The sequence below is a fragment of the Maniola jurtina genome, chromosome 21 (genome assembly GCF_905333055.1).
Source record: "Maniola jurtina chromosome 21, ilManJurt1.1, whole genome shotgun sequence".
In the NCBI taxonomy this organism is placed as follows: Eukaryota; Metazoa; Arthropoda; class Insecta; order Lepidoptera; family Nymphalidae; genus Maniola; species Maniola jurtina.
In genome coordinates, this window is record NC_060049.1 from 3,785,097 (window position 1) to 3,806,053 (window position 20,957).

General features: G+C 37.9%; 2 protein-coding genes across 3 annotated transcripts in view; one reads left to right on the top strand and one right to left on the bottom strand.

The window, feature by feature from the left end:
- LOC123876393 (N-alpha-acetyltransferase 15, NatA auxiliary subunit) overlaps positions 1-20,957 on the top strand; it is a 133,436-nt gene that overhangs the window by 7,868 nt on the left and 104,611 nt on the right. The window lies entirely within an intron of this gene.
- On the bottom strand, positions 798-17,683 carry LOC123876392. Its single transcript, XM_045922626.1, has 2 exons — positions 17,449-17,683; positions 798-4,597 (listed from the first exon to the last, which is right to left on the bottom strand). Exon 2 carries the CDS (start codon positions 4,595-4,597, stop codon positions 1,283-1,285), a length of 3,315 nt encoding a protein of 1,104 aa, XP_045778582.1. The 5' UTR covers positions 17,449-17,683; the 3' UTR covers positions 798-1,282.

Below are 20,957 nucleotides of genomic sequence, written 5' to 3' on the forward strand. Positions count from 1 at the left end.
TCATCCGAATTTCTTTAGTGAAGTTGGTATTCGGATTCAGTATGAAAAATTCGTCGCGTGCGTTCGGCTCAGATGTGATGTGCGACTAGCATTATAATACAACACAAGTTGTTAGCTATTGACATTCTTATAAAGGATTCATTAGATGACAGGTTTTACGTCAGTCAACTCCATCAATCATGCATGATGAATGATTGATGGAGCACAAAAATAACCAGATATTTGTCATGCAATTATTATTATCAGTCATAGCTTTAGATGGTAGGTTTTCCATCAGCCAATTAGTGACTGTGCCAAAGCTTGTAGTCTAATGGATGCCTAACAGTACTTACTGGTTTTTCTTATCTCTACTACAAGCTTAAGTGCACTTTCTATCGTAATTGCATACAATTTTTCTAGAGGTTTTAACAAAAGAAAAAAAAACTGGCGTAATACCTATTTCTAATGCAGATTTGAAATTCAATGTCTATAATAACGACACCTGCTTTAGGTGCGCTTGTTTTGGTGACCTGATTTTTTGCGAACTTTAGGTATTTCGCCGTATTGGCTTAGTGGCTCGTTTTTCTTTATCAGTTAATTTGCATAAAATATTATCTATGATTGCATAATGTTATTCAAATGATAAAATTCATTCAGTTTAATATTACATAAGGATAGATAAATTCCTTTGAGATGAAATTGTTAGGCAAAGTTTAAATTGTCACGGGTAAAATGAGTATAGTCAATTTTAAGTATGCTTTATTGAAATATTTACAATATTTACAATGCCCTGATTAGAGTTACAAAGTAGAGGTTTTCAAGGAAACAACGTTTTGTATATTAAACATTTTAATTTTTTAATCTTATTTTAATTCATTTGTTTTATAAAGACATACAAAAATCACATTCGGTTGTCATCGTTCGTATTAATGCAACAAATTAAAAATAACAAACAGGTATTTCATATCATTCTATTAGCAACAATGTTCACATTCATGCCCACACACACTATCACATCTAATGAGTTCAATATCAATACTGACATACATACATGAATAAATTACTTATCTCCTAAGCTTGCACCACAGTCTCTTAACAATAATAATTTAATAAATAGTTCCACTAAAAACTTGTTAGCGTTCGTTTCATAACTGTCGCACTTCACTGCGCTTTAAATATTATGGCAATGCGGGCGGCCCGCTAGTCTTTTCATTCTAATACTACTTAGGACACTTAAACATCACATTTGCTTTGTATTTACACGTATCGCTTGCGGCGTACTGTTCAGACTAGAGCTTTGGTTTCACCGGCCGTATCCCGGCGATCTGTACCTCTCTCGGGCGGCCTGCGCTGCTTGCGGCGTTAGGAAATACACGTGCGCACCTTCTCCGGGGAGTCTATACGAGACAAATGAGCCCGGCCTTCCTTCTCCGGCCGTATTCACCGGTCCTATCCACTCCGCGTCAGGGTTTATAGGCGGCAGGGGTCTCCTGTAGTTCACAGCCGTGTCCCCGCCCAACGAAGGCCGATTCAGGTCATACTGCTCACCAGTATACTGAGGCCTTTGTACTTGCGATGGTATCCTATACTGTTGCGCTGTCCTGTAACCAGGGTTCGGTATCGGGATGAACTCGCTGTCAGGATTTATTTCCGGTCGTGGGAATCGGTCGTTCACTATCGTGTCGTGTAATAGTGATGGGGGTTTTGGTGGTTGAACTAGTTGTGCATTCGGTGAACCTTGGTGTATCGGTTCACTGTAGGGGTTGATAGTTGGACGGGGGTGGCGGTCGTTGACGATCGTGTCTTTGTGCAGAGACGGTGGATTCGGACTCTGTGAATCGACGATCTCGTACGCATATTGCAGGTTTATGTTATTGTTGATCGGCGTCTTAACTGATTCAAGGGGAGGTGTAACTGCTAGGCCGTTGACATCATGAGTTCCATCTTCTAACTTCTGTCCGAACACATCGAAAGAGTTCTTTGTAATATCATCAATGTATTTTTCATCTTGTTTAGTATAGTAGCCATGACTGATTGGATTGGGTGTTGTACTCGGGTGTTTGTTAACGTGCAGAACAGGTTTGCCGGTTTGGACTGGAATATAATTTAAATTAGGCTTCGGAGTAGGTTCTTTGTTATAAATAGAATCTTCGTATTCTTCGTCGCGTGTTTTCGTTTTTGGATAGTATCTCGACGATGTCGGACTCTCCGTCGTTACTTGTGCATTTTCCACTAGGTATTGCTGATATCCCGACGAAACTGTAGGAGTGATAGCATTGAATTCGTTCTCTAGATTGAAAGGTTTACTGTAACTAACCATTGGTCTGAATGGTTCAGGGTCTAATTTAGGTGCTCTGAACGCTAGTTTTTCTGGCCGGTGTTTTGTGTCGTAACTGAATTCGTATACTGGCCTGGAGGTTATTGGTTTCGGTTTAATAGAGTGAGGCCTATGTGAATGCGCCTTTGGCCTCTTCGTCGTATACAAATCAATAGTCTGTTGAATATCAGCGATTTGTTGGTAGAATGCATCTGGTCGTTGTTTTATTTGCTGCACGTACACGTTCTGTTGCTTGGGTTTTTGTACGCTGAAATATTCTTGCGTGAGCGTTCGGGGACCTTGTTTTTGCGGCCACAAGAACAGAGCGTCCGCTTGATCAATAGCGCCGTAAGCGACATCAACTGAAGGTGAAAATCCAGATTGTTGGTTCACATTTTGTTTTTGCGAAAACGGTCGTTGACTAGGTACAGTTTTGTAATAATTTCTTCCATCAAAGTAAGGGTCGGGGGCTGGGGAACTTTTGGGTTGCTCATCGAAGAAGTAGAAGGAAGCTATCGCGTCTTCATTCGGCTTGCGATTGTATACGGGTTGTAATTTAGTTGTAGGAACTTCATCGTTTTGTGTGTTCGAGTAGTAAGCCCTCAGCGGTACGGATGTTGATGTTATGTCGGTGGTAAATTCATTATTTGCCTTCTGCGGTACTTTGTAAACGATGTACGGGTTTTCAGTAGTTGTTGGATTTTTATTATCGTAAACTGTTTCGGGATAATCGTAAAATACCGAAACTGAAATAGGTTTTGATGTAAGTTTTGTTCTTGTTTTGTAAATTGGTTTTTCGGTTTTTGGCTTCGTGGTGATTTCATCTGGAAGATTGTGGACTCTGACAGGATTTCTAGGAGGTATTGGCTGTAAGCGCTGAGGCTTTCTGTATTTCGGAGCCGTAACAACTTCCACTGGTGGTGTCGATGTTGTCGTTGGTGCTTCAGTTGTCCACGATTCTGTTGTCGTAGGCCTTGTTTTGTATTTACCTCTGTGTCCCACTGTTGAGGGCTGTTTCGTCGTAACTTTCGACCGCATGTGTGTTGTAGATGTTGGCCTTGTACTTTTTACTGTATCTGTCGTAGTTTTTTCTTCAAGAGGCGCAAAGAAGTCTGGCGGTGGTGGTAATATTATTCCAGGTACGAGAGGTCCGGCCGGTACGTGACTTTGGTAGTTAGTGTGATAAGAAAAATTGTATGGCGGCGGATAGTAGATCGAAGGGTCGTCTTCGTCGTAAAGGTCGGTCTGGTTGCTGGGTGGTGGCAGAAATGCTGCGCCCGGAGGAAAGCCTTCTGGAAAAGAGCCGTTTATGGATCCAGGGTAGGGGAATGCTCCTTCGCTCGCATTCCCGGGTAGGAATGGGAACGGAGGATCTGGCATCGGCGCTCCCCCGGAAGAAGAGTTTCCCTGATAATCACCCGAGGGGTAGAACGCTCCCGGTGGGAAAAAGAATGGCGGAGGAGGTAGAGGGCCTTCGCCTTCTCCTGAAGGGTAGGGTGGGAAAAGGGACGCAGGGACACTGCCGTTAGGCGTAAGGAAGACGAGCGGGCCGTCGTCGGAGAGTCGAACTGGAAAGGGCGGTGGTATTTTGGGTTTCTGTGGTAGTTTTACTTGCCTTCTGGGCGCCTCATAGCTATCGATCGGTGGCCACGGTCTGTTTTCCGTTTCCTTAGTACGTTCTGGGAATGAGCCGCCTTTGAGAACCAATAAATGATCTTCCGCGAGCCATATTTCATCTTTCTTTAGTCCGCCTAGACTTTGTAGATTATCTTTCGATCTAGTCTCTGAATTCGGCTCGTAGCTCAAGATCCCAGGTCGTTTAGGCGCCTTAGAAAATATTTCGTTCTGTATCAGTCCGTATTTGCCTTCGGCCACTTGATCGGATAGCGTCTTTTTATCCTCTTCGACCTCTTTCGTTTTACCGGCGTCCTTCCCCTCGCCAGCGCTCGACATGAGCATGCCGTCGTCCCAGATTCCTTGATTCCATCCCACGGTGCCGCCCGACAGTTCGGGCACGATCACTCCTGCGAACTTTCCGCTTTCGGTTTTTGAATCTAGATTGATGGAATTTTTATAATTTCCATGGTCTTTCTCCGGTTTGATCTTCATGTGTCCGCCGATCAGGCGTCTGATCATGCGTTGCGAGTCCGCGGGCTCGGAGTCGGGCTTGGCGGCCAGGGAGCGCTGGTCGCGCACGAAGGAGTCGGGCGGCAACACGTAGGTGGGCACAAGGACGCTGCCGCGAGCGACGCACGCCCATGCCAGCGCTAGCGTAAGCACTGACGTCGCCCCTCTCACCATCTGAAAGTTTACAAAACATCACTTCTTAGTTATATTGCACGTTTGACACGATTCGCTATTATCACATGCACAGTTAATGAACTCATCTCAGATAGCGATTATTTCTTTGTTATTCGGTCGCGCCGCGTTGTCGGTCATGAGCGCGCGAAGTGAAAGGGCGCAGATAAAACGCTCGGACAGTGGTTCAGTACTGACGGGGCGCGCGCTACCACCCGCCTTATATTAATTCGTACAGAATGACCACCTCCGATCTAGCTGGCATTGAGAATCAAGCGTTTAATTTGGAAATTAGCGAGTAACGATCAAAAGGCAGGAAGGCCGCGTGGCCTGCGACAAAATCGGCCGGCGTGTTTTAATCTGAGACCGTGTTACTTAATCATTCTTTTGTTTCTGCGTGTAACGTTGCTTTGAAATTGTGAAGGTTGCTTGCAAGGGAAAAACATATTAAAAAACCATTTTGGAACCATCTGAAGTAAAATATTTTGATTATTTCCTTAATAATTACATTCACATTTCTGCCTGTTTTTTGTCTGTGCTTAAAGGTGATCTACAATCAAGTAGCATTTGGTTTCATATATAACGAGTACCATTGCAATGCAACATTTATTATTTCGTAGCCTTATCCGGCGTGCCTAGGGCTCTGTGAAAGGCGTGGCACCACCCGATTCGATTTTATAGTCGATAAAACAAACGTGCGCGACTCGATAATGTTGCGTTGAACCCGATCGCATGTACCTTGCAAAATATTTCTATCGATATTTAAATTAGTTTCCAAATCGATTATATTCAAAGTCATTTATGTTATTGTATCTCAATAGGTTTCCATGGCCTTGTAAATTACAATTTCAGTTATTATTAAATATGGTTTTTAATTTCTCTCGTCATAATTTGTCTTGGTCTAAAATTTAACTTAGTTGTTTTGCCATAGTTTTTTTATTGATTCCGGATTCGTAAAGAATTTATGGAGGATTGTTGGACTTTGTTCTTCTCAAAGCAAGTACTTAAGCACCGGTTGCTTATATATCTGAGTCATTTTAATGTATCTTGGATGACCTTCACTGATTCAATGAATAAGTTTTCGGTATGTCGTACAATCTATTGATTCTGAGTAATATATGAAATACGATTTCATCCATACAGTTAAGACTTTGACAAACACAAGGCGTGGTGGCAGAGCTGCGCGAAGGTTTGCCTAACGTGACTTTTCAAGGAACTGTAGAAAGTGTCCCTATTGCTTCGCAGTTTTTTCGTGTTTCGTACCTTAGATATTGTCATAATCTTAAATTTCTAGATCCAGCGGTCTGTACTGTATGTCAGTTAGTTTTTATGAATTGTACACGTTTGGTGACGTCACAATGCACGACAGTTAGGGAACTTGTAAAAAAACGTCGAGGCTTCGACGTCACTGTCTACATTTGACGCTAGGTAACCTATGAATCTCCTATTTTTCTTTAATTTAACGTCACCCATAGCCTAATATTTGACAAACTGTCGATTCAGGTTCCCTCACTCTGGTTCACTCTGGTGCCTTGCTAGTTGCTGCGTCAAGAGTCGCTGCCGCCACTCGTTTTGTCTATCCAAACCTTTATTATATTATTAGTAAGCAAGTTTAGCAATCTCCGTCAGTGAATAACCAAGTGGTAAAGTTCATAGCGAATGTTTTATAAAGTTTGACATTTGCGGGTCTCATCTCCAAGGCATCCTTTCGTTTATGTTACTCGTTTGCCTTCGGTAAGCTCTCAATTGTTCCCTACAAAAGTCGCATGTCCTTAGCGACAGATTTAAATTTAGTATGCGTTAAATATATTATTTTCAATGTAGTTATTCGACATGAGTGTTTGAAACTGAGACTGGTGCATGGCCTCGCTTCGCAAGGTGCCCGATTTTGTTTTGCGGTCACACTGGAACGTGTAATGATTTACTAAGGCTTTAAATTTGTCACAGATAACGTAATTTTTTGCTTGAATATGTTTGTTTAAAAATGAAATGGAAATGAAATTTGCAGACAATTGGTTTTACGGATTTGAAGATTTTATCGGGTCACTTATATTTGGTCGTAAAAAATGATACCTATATGTATAAATATATATAAAGCTAATTCATTATCAACATGTTCAATCCATCGTCGGCCCACTATTGAGCACGGGCCTCCTCTCAGAATGAGAAGGGTTTATGCCATAGTCTATAGGATTGGCATATTGGCAGTTCTATTTTTTTATTCTCTAGGTATATAACACCTTTGAGAATAATATTGTGGAGTAGTCTCAGGCATGCAGGTTTCCTCACGATGTTTTCCTTCACTGTTAAAGCATGTGATACTTAACTCCGAAAAGTTAGAGGTGCATGTCCGGAATCGAACCCCCGACCTCCCGAGTAGGAGGCGCAATTCTTATCTACTAGGCTATCACGGCTTATCAGAAGTAACACATGAATCAGTAAAGTTTTCACCATAAGGTGATTGTGTTCGCGCAAACGGTAATCACAATTTTCTACGTCTTCAATATTGAGTGCTGCGATTTAATGATACAGTGTTGTCAACGTTAACACTAGGTACCAACGAGATGTATGGACTTTCTTTGTTTTCTCTAGCAGTGTTGGGAAACTGAACCATTGTTGTTAATTTGTATTCAGCGCCATACATTGTCAACTCGCCAACTTTCCAACGGCCTTTGTTCGTCAACCGACCGTCAGGATACGCCGAATGCCGTTTCGACGCTTTTAAACCCAATTTCTTATCAGACTGTAGCAATGCACGCTTTACGATAAGTACTGTTCCAGTTGAATCGTTATAGGTTGCTTAGATATTTCATAGTACAGACTGCAGGGAGGTGTCGTCTGGTGGGAAGCTTCGGCCGTAGCTAGCTAACACCCTATCAAAACAAAGCCGTGCCGCCAAGCGACTGAGCGTTCCGGTTCGATGCCGTGTGGCAACCAAAGGGTTTAGTAAAAACTGCCATACCCCCTCCAGGTTAGCCCGCTTCCATCTTAGACTGCATCATCACTTACCACCAGATGAGATTGCAGTCAAGGGCTAGTTTGTGTAAGAATAGAAAAAAGTCTCCCTTCGATCTAGTTATCCTTTACCGAAGGGAGATAAAAAGGATAGCAATATACATCTAGACCTGTCCTTTTAGTTTCGAGATTGTGTATTGAAGAATTAGCCACAGTATCTAGTAATATTGCTCCGCCGTAGTTACCAGCACGGTTTCTAACAGGATCTAAACGATATTCTGTATCGAGTCGTTCGATAGACGTTTTAAGTGGCAATTTACGTAATTGCATCCACCCGTCGGTATTAAAGCTAAACTACTTGTAATTGTATATCGATCTCCTTGAATTTGCGGAACAGAGTGTCCACATATTATACTCCCACTCTATTTACCTACACTAGCCTTTTCTCATGACTTAGGCCGCGTGAATTTAGTGTTTTCATCCCATTGGAATTTTCCGTTGGAATTTCTCAGAATACTTTTCAAGGGGCGGGTCTGTGTTACAGAGTGAACTTTCATGTTTCCAAAATCTGAAATATTCCAAAAATCAGTGTTCAGTACATTGATATAATGTGTCAGTCAGTCAGATTCTCTTAATACTGCAGATAATCCAAACTTGACCATGGATTTTGCTGGGGCGAAATTTCTAAATATTCTTTCTTTGTAGGGGCTTTCTTAGTAGATGTCTATGTTATACAGATGACCTAAATGTAAAATTTCCCATTTTCTAGCTCCAGTTTTGAGTGTCTATGACTATTGCTAACTTGCACCGGATTTGCTTGTGTGGAATTTCAGTAAATCCTTTTTTTTATTCATTATAGGCAAGCGCTTGACCACAATCACACCTGATGGAAAGTGATGAGTCTTAGTAAGGGTCTGCGTTATATGCAACATTTCAAGTTTATAGACCCAGCGGCTGTATGTTGATGTTAGTAAGTCAGTTTCTCGTTGTACGTAACATAATATCTACTGGATTTATAGGTTGTATTAAAATTTTGTATCATTATTGTTTTGCTCGCGGCCATGTTTGTTATAACTTAAAAGTTAATTACACTGGTTGTTTCGAAATGTCTAGCTCCATTTAATTCGTAATTTCTAGGACATTTTTATGACCTTAATGTTATGTGTCAGTACAAGTACGTTTTAATGGCTGGACAAGTTATAATTAAGCTGTAAAATTTTATTCACATTCTATAGATTTTATATTTCCTTATTGTGTTAAGTGGAGATCATTAGATATAGTATTTCCATGACTAACTTTATTATTAGTATTATTTGATTATATTGAAGTCGTTATCGGCTTATTCCGTTTATCCACCCTAAAATATCTTTCCGATTATACACCCTAAGGGTGGCCTTAGGGTGTATACTCGGAAACGTGTTTTAATCTATCCACCCTGTACGGCGAATTTGTTTATTTTTTAGTGCGGTGTGGATATTCAGACACACGTTTCCGAGTATACACTCTCGCATGGCAGTTTGAGAGTGGATAAATGGAATATGCATTTTTATCTTTCGCATGACAGTTTGAGAGTGGATGAACGAAATATATATGCATTTTTATCTTAAAGCTCGCTGGTAAGTAATGTAAATTGCTTCGGTAACTTAACAAAAGAAACCGTTAAAGCACGCGTCACAATTATCATCAACGTAATCTATCGCTTTCGTAACCTTAACAAATCCATTAGCATTGGAATTTAAACGCTACAATACTACAAGATAATCTTTATAGTAGGAAACATTCAGTATAGTGTATTTTTATTTCTAGTCTTTATCACGGTATATATTTTCGACAATACTAAAAGTCAAAGAGCAATCTATTAAAAACTACCTAAGCATTTGTATTGAAAACGTGAGATTCTTTATGAAACTGGTATTAACTAATTTTTACGGACAAAGAGGTTTTTATTGTTAAGCCTCCAGTTCACATTGTCACGCGAGGCGCGTGCCGGCCAAACGCGAGAAAGCTGTTTGCGAATTGCGCCAAGATCATTTTTATGATTGCATCGGAACACTGCAAGCCGGCAAGCCTGGCCACGCGCGGCTAATGAATGCGAAGTGACTCCTTGCAATTCGCCGAGTGCATTGGGCCGACGTATACAAGGGGCTTTAGAATTATTAGCAATAATGATGTACATTACCAAGCGCGTGCCAGTCTGTCGGATTGCCAACAGTTTAATATCGAACGACTTCAATGTAAAACTCGTTATTGTTATTAGGCCTTACTTTAACACAATGTATTGAATTGATTGAATTTGAAATGGTAACTATTGAGTTTCTTGCTAGTTTCTTCTCTGTAGGCTCTGCTTTTTTTTACCGGAGGTAGAGCCCGTATCAATTAATAGTGTCTGCAAAAGTAGGCTTACATGTAATAAAGGATTTGATTTGAATTGTGGTGCTTGTTGAATTGCAAATTTAATTGTTACCCTAACGATTATTATTATTTATTTATCTGCGATCGATATTTATTATCGTTTGATTGTTTTCGAATGTTTTATTGCGAATTGTTAATTACTTTCTTTGTGGTTGGGTCAGATATCATTAATTTATATTTATATTTTATCTTTTGCTGGTGAAGTAACTGTATTTTAAATATATTTTTTGCAAGTTTATTAGGCCTGTATCCGATTTATTCAATGACACGACTATTGATTGACAAAAACGAATCTTTAAGAATGTCAGGGCTCATGTCATAGTTTGTTTGGTCAAGGCGAAGCCTTAAACAACCAGTTTGAGATTGTTTGCACTGCACCTTATTGCATTATGTCATCCTATATTCTTATAATGACCCTATTGATAGCCATTGAGTTTAAACTACAGAGATGAAGATCTATATTAGACGTCAAAAAAACGCCTCGTTAAAGTAGACTTACTATTTAGTTTATATTTTATACTCTTAGCTTTTTTAATCTTCTATGTGTCGTCGTGTTATGTAATAGTGATATTGGCAGATGGAGTAAAAGAAGCACCCTCGGCACAAAGGGTGTGACCGCAATTCATGTGAGGGGCTGAATTTATGGCATTCTTGCTGTAACTTCTACATATTTTAGCTAATAGCGAGAGTGTATACAAAGGTGATCGCGATCGTCACTATGTCAAAGCACGGTGCTAGGCCTGCTGGTAAATCGTACGTAACATCCTTTGGAATATCGGTTGGGTGTTGGCTGTTTTTTAGGACATCTCCAGCTCTAGTATAATAAAGCCTCTCTGTCTATAAACTAGGTATATTAGCAGAAAATTTTGAAACTAAGTATTTTTCTTATCTCATGACCTTGCGTTTTAATGTGGGAATTGTAAAAACAAGTCGATATTAAGTCTAATTTAGTTTGTCCCAGCGCGTTAAATGACGTTGTTGCAATGTTTTGCTTTATTTGTTCGTAATCATTTTTGCCGCGTTTAGCAACTCAGTATTATTGCGTACGTGTTTCCAAGCCTGTCATAAAAGTTATTGTACTGCAGTTTTTATGTTGTTGCAATTGTATTGATATTTCTACTATACGTTTCTTTATTTTTTTAATTTCGCTGAAAGGTCGCCATTTTATCGGTCTTTTTACTGGATATATTTCACTAATGTGCTCAGGAACGATCTCGTCCTCATTTTGCCACCACAAGGCACCTGTCAGATTTTCGTCCTATGACATCGATATCCCATTCATTTGCACAAAATGCTTGGCCTCTTCTTTCCCTATACACATGCCTACAAATCAGGAATTTTCTTCCTAAATCTATTAAAATCCTGGTATTTCTAGATCAACAATGAATAGACACGTAGGTGCAGCATCTACGCGTGGACAAGAAACCAAGAACAGAAGAAGATGAAAAAGAAGACATCTAGGCAAACGTGTCCTATCTGAGCACCACCACCAATTTCCGTCAGCCTATCAGAAAGATTGTGTGAAGCTTGGTTTACAAAAAAACTGCTCCGGTCGATTCGTGACTAGCTTTAACACGGTTGTGAGTGCGCACGCGCCGATTCGGGGCCGACGTATTTCATACTGTGCCTATGCTGCCTGTCATGCGTTTCATTGTTGGCGGATTTATGATTTATAATACCTACGCTGCTGAGAATACAAGGTTATCGTCTATTGTGTAAGCATTTGGAATCGGCATACCAGCGGTAATCAATAAGTCGAAGCTTAATTATGACTTTATTGCTTGTTAGGACTCGAGTATCGGGTGGGTTATTATTTTAATTCAATTATAATTCAATAGCATACCGTGTTTAATAAAAGAGTTGATTGAATCTCTCGTCGTCTCACGGGTGGGCTTACCTATTTTTGTGACTATACTGAATATGATTTATGAACATTCCCTACGAATGGAGAAAATCGCAATAAATTCCTTTTGGCAGTCTAGAAGTTACTGACTTTCTTTTATACTATTTAGAAATTCAAGGAAGGATGATTAAAAATTAGGCCGTACTTTTATAAAAATTCAATAGACAAAACCCTTTTCCCATTTATGATTTGAAGTAGATAATTTTGTGTAGATATTATGTACACTTTTGTAATAATGTTAACAGTTTTAGAGATAAGACAAGTAGAGTAGACCACTGCGACCCTTTACAAAATTCGTTTTCCTTATTTGGACTTCCTAATATTTTGAGATGAAATTAAGATTTGAAAATTTTAAATTTTAAATTTATCTTTCCTGGTACGTAAAATAGAGTAACTACGCTAAAAAACTACACGTTATGAGATTAATGAGTGCGCACTTTCTTTTCTTTTGTTAGTTTGCGACTTTCTTGGATCTTTGTGTCGTAATTTGGTCGGTGGTCACATACATCGTTAAAGCTGAAACAAACAGAACGCGTAAGGCACCCTGTTCAACGCTGCTCCTAGAAGTTATAATAAAAGAAATTAAGGCAATAAATTAAAGAAATTACACTGCTAAACGCAATTTGGGATTGTTGATGCATGTCTAACGGCAGTGCGTCAAGAAAATTGAAATGAAAATTGTTGAAAAAAACTGTATGCGGGTTTTAGCCGTTGTTTTTGACGATTGATGATCAGGGTCATGTTTGTTTTAACAGCTTTGTGGAATACGATCATTATTCAAATTAGCCGTTCAATACATTTAATTCAATAATTTCTTGTACATACATATCTCATATGGGTCACAACAACGCGGCTGCTTAAAGTTGTAATACAACTATTTCAAGGAACTGTAGGAAACAAGTCACACTGTAATACGCTATGACGATGGCAGGAGCGCGATTTCAACACTTGCCTTCATATTGTTCCTTTTATTACAACTTGTATGAGTAGCGTTGGAATAGTTTCCGTCGTGCCGTACTATCGTCTCGCGTTCTTTTTGTTTCAAGCTTTATTACGTGTAATCCTCCATGTAATGCTAAGTTGTTTACGCTTATGTCGTCTGCCGGTAATTGGTATTACGACATCTTCATACAAATACAATTTTCGTAGTTTTCACATAGTTTAAACCGCTCGCTAAATTGAACCTCTCGGACGTGACTCGTTATGTCGTTGGCTTTCCATTACGTTTTATTTTCACAAACAAATTCACTTCATTACATAATCAATTAACCTCATTATAAAGCTTACTATGCTTCACTGTCGCATATTTACTTGAAAGCTTTCGACGGGTTTTTCAATTACTTGTACTGGACCGATTCTTGAGCAGCTTCCTACATAAAATTCGTTACCAAAACGATATGAAATTATATGAACTCCGATATCCAAGCAAGGATACGTCTATTTTGAATTAATATTGTAGGTAACGAATATACCTAGAATTAATCTTTGAAATTAGAGTTCTAATTCCTCAATTCTGATGTTGCAGGAATACTAACTATTAGCGATGTGCGATCATAGAGTCTGTGTATCAAAGTTAGAACACTCATATGTCAATTTTCATTATGATCTACCTCCCAAGAGTATCTATCTACCTAACCAATAAACCTATCTTGGGTTCGAATCCCACGTATGCCACTGGGAGTACCACCCACTGGTAGTGGGTACCACCCACCTAAACTGTAACGAAATTTCTACTGATTGTGACTTGGATAATGTGGATAAAAAAAAACCTGTTTTACATAAACATGTTAGTTTACACGTTTTAACATTGAAAAAAATGTACCATATTGCATAACCAATTAACCTCGTTATTTATCGTTGCAGGTAAGATTTTGCATGGAAGCCGCACACGTAAGTACAAGCTTAGTATCGAGATAGTTTCAATCGGATGGAGATGGGAGTATGGAGTAAACGGCCAATTAACCGATTATGTTCCAGATAACGGCTATTAGTTTTATATTGTTTAATATGAGTCGCTTGTGCAATTGGTTTCAAAATTTTTTCCGCCGCTCTGGGCGCTACCTTTTGGTGGTTTTCGGAGCGTGGCGGTTTAATAGGCAACCTTAGATTGCGCCCGAGTCCTTCGCTAGTGCTAGGAATGCTTTTAACAATTTTGAAATTTTATTCCAATTATTCGGGCGGTCATTATCTGATTGTAATGAACTCTGAATGAGAGTTAGCTAAAGCTATTGTTTTTGTCTAAGAACCGATTTTATACCGACTGATGGCGAAAAGTCCGATTTTATGCCAACTCAATGCACGTTGTTAGAGATAGCACAATCTAATCACTCGGATTTTTGTTTGACCTTTTCGTTAAGTTAGTACCTAAATGTCCTGAATGTAATTTTTTATATCCGTTCTGATTTTTTTTCGTTGACTTTTGTCTCTGCACTATCGGTAGTCGGTGGTAGACGTTATACAGATAATTATTGTGAACTGAGATTCTCAAGGCGTCACGTTTTTATAATATGTTCAATGTTCATAGTCATACATGAAATATCGCGTCAAATAGCTCGAACGGCGAGCGCCTAACCACATTCAAACGCAATACCTGAGAACCTTGCTATTGTTTTGATACAACAAGACCAATAATATTTGAGCAGCATTTTTTCATTATTTTTATCCAAAATATACTTGTAATGTAATATGTTCGTCACGACATATAAGCCGGATTCGCTTTTTTATCCGCGTATACGAGAGGTGACGTAAGCTTTAGTTTGTACTATCATCGTATTGGAACGGCTTTGATTTTAAGATACGAATTACGAACGCTCGCGTCGTTAAGTAATTGGCACGACAGAATGTAAACACTCAAGGGTTGAGCACAATAATTCAATGGATGACGTCTCAGACTGAAAATAACCAAGCTCATCCAGTTGATGTCATCCAGATTTTAATAAAGTCGTAAGTTATTAATAACTTCCCTAGAAATGACGTGGTTGACGAATCTGATTCACTAGTTGACGTTGAAGCCGTCTAGACTAGGACATATAGTGCAGTTGAAAGGTTACTCCGAGCAGGTGATTCGTTGTGTCATCGCGTAAAACCTTACTTGGGAATGCGGCATTCTTATAGCCTAGAAGCTTACAATTTTCTTAATGCCAACCTTTATTTAGCGTCGTACGGTATGCAATAAAACTGGTTTCGCAGCTAATAGCATTTGATGGTCGCCTTCAATATTCCAATAGTAGACATACTGTAACATTGAATTTCTCCATAAAAAGACTTAGTGATCTTTTGTTAGACGTTATTAAAATCTTGTGAAATTTATCTTGTACTAGCCGATGCCCGCGACTTCGCCCGCATGGATTAAGGTTTTTCGAAATCCCGTGGGAACTCTTTGATTTTCCGGGATAAAAAATAATCTGCTAATGTGCTAATCCAGGATATTATCTATCTTCATTCCAAAACAGACAAATCCGTCCAGTAGTTTTTGCGTGAAGGAGTAACAAACCCACAGATACACACACACACTCATACAAACTTTCGCCTTTATAATATTAGTGTGATATCTGGATAGGGTAACTTGCTGTATTGAAATCAGAATTGTGTTAATTTCTTATCGAAATCTCCGCTTTATCATCGTTTGTAATAAGAGATATACCTAGTTTTTATTTATAAGTTAAATCTTAATTGCGTTCAGGTATATCTTACCCGTTGGTCTTTACTCTTTATAATAACACGCCTAACAATCGTGTTTATCTCGGCTAGGTGTTATTTAGCTTGACCGTTGAGATTATGATCTATTATTCTGTGTTGTGGTTATATCACTATTAAAGCGGTTAACTAGTTTTGTGCGGTCCGGGAAATACAAAAATATCTCACGTTTGTTTCCAACATCCGCCTTTGTAATTGTTGTTTCTCATACATTTTTACGAATTGCCGCAAAGAATTGAATAACGATTTATCTATGAATCTTATAGAGTCATTTTACAACACTTCCTTTAGCTTGACTAATCCCAGCTCGATATATTGCCAATGTCCGTACAGGCGTACAAGCGTGAGACGGTGTGTTGATTATTTACGGTATTATGTCATCATTACAGTACAATTCTGCAGGTACACTTTCGTTCGCGCTACTTTCATCTCCTGTATTTGATCGTTATCAATGTTTACTACCTTATGTAGGTGATGAATATTTACTATTATTCACGCTTTATCGATATTTTATCGTGCTCTAGGTAATGTTTCCTTTTGTAATTTTCTCGGTACGTGGTTGTTATTCTACGTTTGCAGATGCAACTTTTTGTTATTTGAGTTTGCTTTAATTTTATTTTCCTCGATTTAACGATATCGTTTAACTAGATTACTGAAAATACTAAGTTTTATTGTTAATTCAAAGTTTACTATTTAATTCTGAAAATTTGTATTGATTAGAGTATTGATGGTAAAAATTATTAGATTTATATCGAAATGCAAGTTAATGACGAAAAATTAAATTTCGAACTTGCAGTATTGAACTAAGTATACTTAAATATTTATGTTATAACTTGATGAGACATCAAATTAGTATTTCTCACGCGTAACATATTATTATCAATCAGACTCACAATTCCCGTTATACGGATGTATCGAGTTTCGGTCAAGAACTGAATATTTTAACATATTAATACGATCGGTTTTTTTGCACTATTATTTATTCTACACATTATCGGAATCCGTCACTGGTTATTCCCCGAGTTCTTAACATATCGTTCTAACTTTATTTTAATGCTTACTTAAGTTATTATAACTTATTAAGTTTCAATCAAACCTCCATCATGTATCATCACGAATCCATTAGGCTTCAAGAGTTATTTTGTTTTTTAATACAGTGACATGTTGCTTACGAGCTTTAATAAAATTGAATAGGATGTTGCGAAATTGCACAGCTTAGTAACAATTTTCTTATTAACAAACCTATTCTGTGTTTATTATTTTACGACGTTTGATCTAGTGATGCGTGGGTCGATATCTCTATTATGAATTGCTTCGAACGTTTCAAAGTTAAACCTACATACTATGAAGCCTTAATACGTAAGTCACGTTTAATTTAATAAATTCTCCGATATTAATGTTTGTTCAAATGTTCGCAGAATACTTTGCCTAGACAGCAGACGCACGTAACAAGCGCTTTTGTTTACATTTTCTCACAGGTGTTTCTTTGGACGGATGTCATTGAGTCTTGGGCCTCGGGCTCTGTGAAACTCGAAATTTAATATTTGTGTCGCGATACCACTGCATTGTTATCTGGAGTCACTAGAATACTAATTGTTAGTGTGCCTCTAGCGTTTTCGTGCGTGAGATCTGGGTCGGAAATTAACTTTTTTTATTTAACTTTTGTTTTGTGAGGCACCGAATTCATGAATAATTATGATGCTATATGATTGCTAGTTATTTTAAAGATTCACTGTTGTTTGTCAAAAACAGAATACTATTAATTGACTTAAAATTTGTTTTGACCGCATTTACGGCGTTACCGAGTACATATATTATGATAGGGATGGAGTATGTCAAAAAGAGTTTGGTCACTGTAATTGTTTGTATGATAAAAACACAAGCTTACATTTAAGTTACGGTAGAGGCTGCGATTGCTAAATATATCACTTCTGGTTCACTCTTCAGCACATATCACGATGTGTGTAAAGTCACTATGGTACACTATCACTGACGTTCGGTCACTGGCACATGCTGTGTCCAAATGTTTGTGGATGTTGGCCGCAGGGTCACAGAGTCGGTCGTGGTGGGGTGCGCGTGTGGACGGCAGGTCGCGCGGCGCATGAGTGCCGCCGGTGGTAGGGGCGCGAGAGTAAATACGCCGGCGTAGACGCGTGCGCAGCCCACGCACACCGACACACGTCGCGACACACACTGAGACATAATGCACCCGATATTATTTAGTGTTAGATAGATTTCGTCTTAGAGTAAACACGTAAACACTAAATAGTTCCGAAATATTTGAAGAACTATTATAAGTAATTTGTAGGTAGGTAGGTACTTATGTAAATGTTTTCGGTTACATTAAAACAGAATTTAGATTGTGCCCTTTATAGGAAACAGTTCCGAAATATTTGAATTGTAGATCCAAAACAATTATAATGGTATGAGCAACCTTTAAGACATATTGTTTTTCCCGATAATAATATTATAGTGTTTGATAGATTTCGTCTTATTATAAACAATTTGGAAATACTTAAACGACTATAACCTAAACAATTCTAGTGTACAATAAAATTAAAGTTAATAATTTTTATTTATGTTAGATCGATAGATCGATAGATTTCGTCTTATCGTAAACAGTTCTGAAATATTTAAATGACTCTACATACAAAACAGTTCTAGGTGTTTTTCGCATAATAATAGTGTTCCTTAAATTTCGTCTTATTGAAAACAGTTCCGAAATATTTAAACGACCCCTCTATATCCAAAACATTTTTAATCTATACTAATAAATAAAATTGGAGTGTCTGTCTGTAATTTCGAAATAACTACCTCTTATTAAGCTCATATGGTTATTTCAACGATACCAACACTGAATCACACGTTTTTAAAATTTTTGTCTGTCTGTCTGTCTGTCTGTCTGTCTGTCTGTTTGTCTGTCTGTCTGTCTGTTTGAAAAGGCTAATCTTTGGAACGGCTGAACCGATTTTGACGGGACTTTCACAGGCAAGTAGAGGATTGACCAGGGCGTAAAATAGGCTACTTTTTTAACCGACTTTCAAAAAGGGAGTTGTGTTTTTCTACCTATGTACACCGAAATCTCCGAGATTTCTGAACCGATTTGCGTCATTTCTTTTTTAATCGATAGAGGAACTTTGCGATATTGTTTCATAAAAAATTTGGAGTCCAACTCCTCAATCCTGATGCTGCAGGGGATCTGACCAATCCACGCGGGCGAAGCTGCGGGCATCAGCTAGTGTAGTAATAAACTTTATATTTATTTTCTGCACCTGACAACGACCTAAGTGTTCGTTATAGTGATTCGTCTTACAGCAATAAAATATTTGAACAACTTCACATTCAAAACAATAAAATTGTAACGTGTAGATTATAATAAACTTTACGTAAATATTTTTGCACCCTATGATTTGGTGTCCGATGAATTTTATCGAAATGTAAGAAGTTTCAAAATATTTGAACCACTTTACATGCAAAACATCATCATAATATTTTATTTTAACTGACATATTTTAACAGTGTCATTTATAATAGACAGTTACGAAATATTTGAACAACTCTACATACAAAACAATGTACAATGTAATAGAAAACTTTGAATAAATATTTGTTATAGAAAAACATTAATATTGTATCTACGTCTGAATAATTATAATTAAATGCTACGTCGGTCGTAGCAAACTTTAAATGGAATATTCAGTTATTTAAGATTTTCAGATTTTTGTTTGATCATTCCAAAACATTCCTTTGCAGTCCTATTGAGAACTTTAAATTAATATCTTTTATAATATTTTTACTTCGATCTCCTGTCAGAATTGGAAGGATTTTTGGTCAAATGACCTCACAGGCTAAGTGTGGATTAACAGACTTCACACACTTTTGAGAATATTATGGAGAACTCTTAGGCATGCAGGTTTCCTCACGATGTTTTCCTTCAACAGGTGTTTACATTAAGTGTTTTCGAGTGTTTTAAACTTGTTTCCGTTCTGCGTTAGTCTGACTAACGTTTGATTTTTACTTTGTGCGGTTTAAGCAGTTGAGTAATTTTTTTGTAATTGGTGTGAAGATGACAACATTTCGGTCATGCATTTCAAATTTATGTGTATCCGGTTTTGTTATATTTGCGAAAGTATTTAGTTAATGAATGTTATACCTTTTACCTACTAGTATATCTTTAGTCTCATTCGTAAGCGTAATTTACTACATTTAAACTCTTTAAAAAATATTCAAACTGATAGTTAATTTTGAAGTCATGTCTGAAAAACTTATTTTTTTCCTAAGTCGCTGTTTAAAAATTTATTTTTTTCTATTTCATAGGCTTGTACAGTCACATGTCTATGACCATCTATAAAAAGAATAATGTAATGAATCAATAACATAAATACGTAGGTAATAAATCTATAATATTTATGTACTTTTCTTTACGCTACATTTCCAGGAAAATTAGAAAAATCTTTTTTCAATAAAATTATACCACAGTTTCTAACTAGGTAGGTAAAATTGCGATTAGTTCGGTCTTTATAAACTTACTAGATGATGATGCCCACGACTTCGTCCGCGTGTATTTATTGTCCGCGTGGATTTTTTATTAAATCTCCCGTGGGAACTCTTTGATTTTCCGGAAAAAAGTACCTATGTCATTTCCGGAATTCCTGCCCGTGAACCAAATTTTATATAAATCGGTTAAACGGATGGGCCTTTAAGAATCTCGTGGGAACTCTTTGATTTTCCGATGCTGGATGTAAGCTAACACTGTACCTTTCATAAAAATCGGTCAAACTGTTGGGCCGTAACAAGCTAGCAGACAGACAGACAGACACTTTCGCAATATTAGTATTGATTGATAAGCTTAATCTGTCGAATGTGCGAGAAGCCTAAAGCAGTGTCATCGACATCGTGGCGTCCTCGGAAGGTCGCCGGATGAGAACGGGACCGATTTGCATAACACCTAAATCTTTATTTTTCTTGTATTTTTTCCACCGAGTGGTATTTAATCATATAATAATATATTTAATCATACGAGCATCGCGGCATCCCGGATCTTTTTTTGCATTTTGTTTTTAGCATAACCATAATTGTTGTATACTAGGAATGCAGATAGATGGGTATTTAATATTTTCCACGTATAAATGTCTCTATATTATGTAAATTATAAAATTACATACAGTGATATCATCACATTTTTTTGTATGTGCGTTTACCTATTGGTTAATTATTTGCTTAGTTTAACTTAGGCATGGGGGATTTTTGAATGTGTACGTGACTTGATATCCTACCAATTACCAAGTTAATTTTATATATTTTCAACCATTTATGTAGGTATAGGTCTACCTAGCGTCATTCCTTTTGTTAATTAAATTCACTTCAATACTTACGATTAATCGACTTACAATCTAT

Excerpts from the sequence above, each read along its gene's own strand:
- LOC123876392 (XM_045922626.1), bottom strand. The coding sequence starts at position 4,597 with ATGGTGAGAGGGGCGACGTCAGTGCTTACGCTAGCGCTGGCATGGGCG.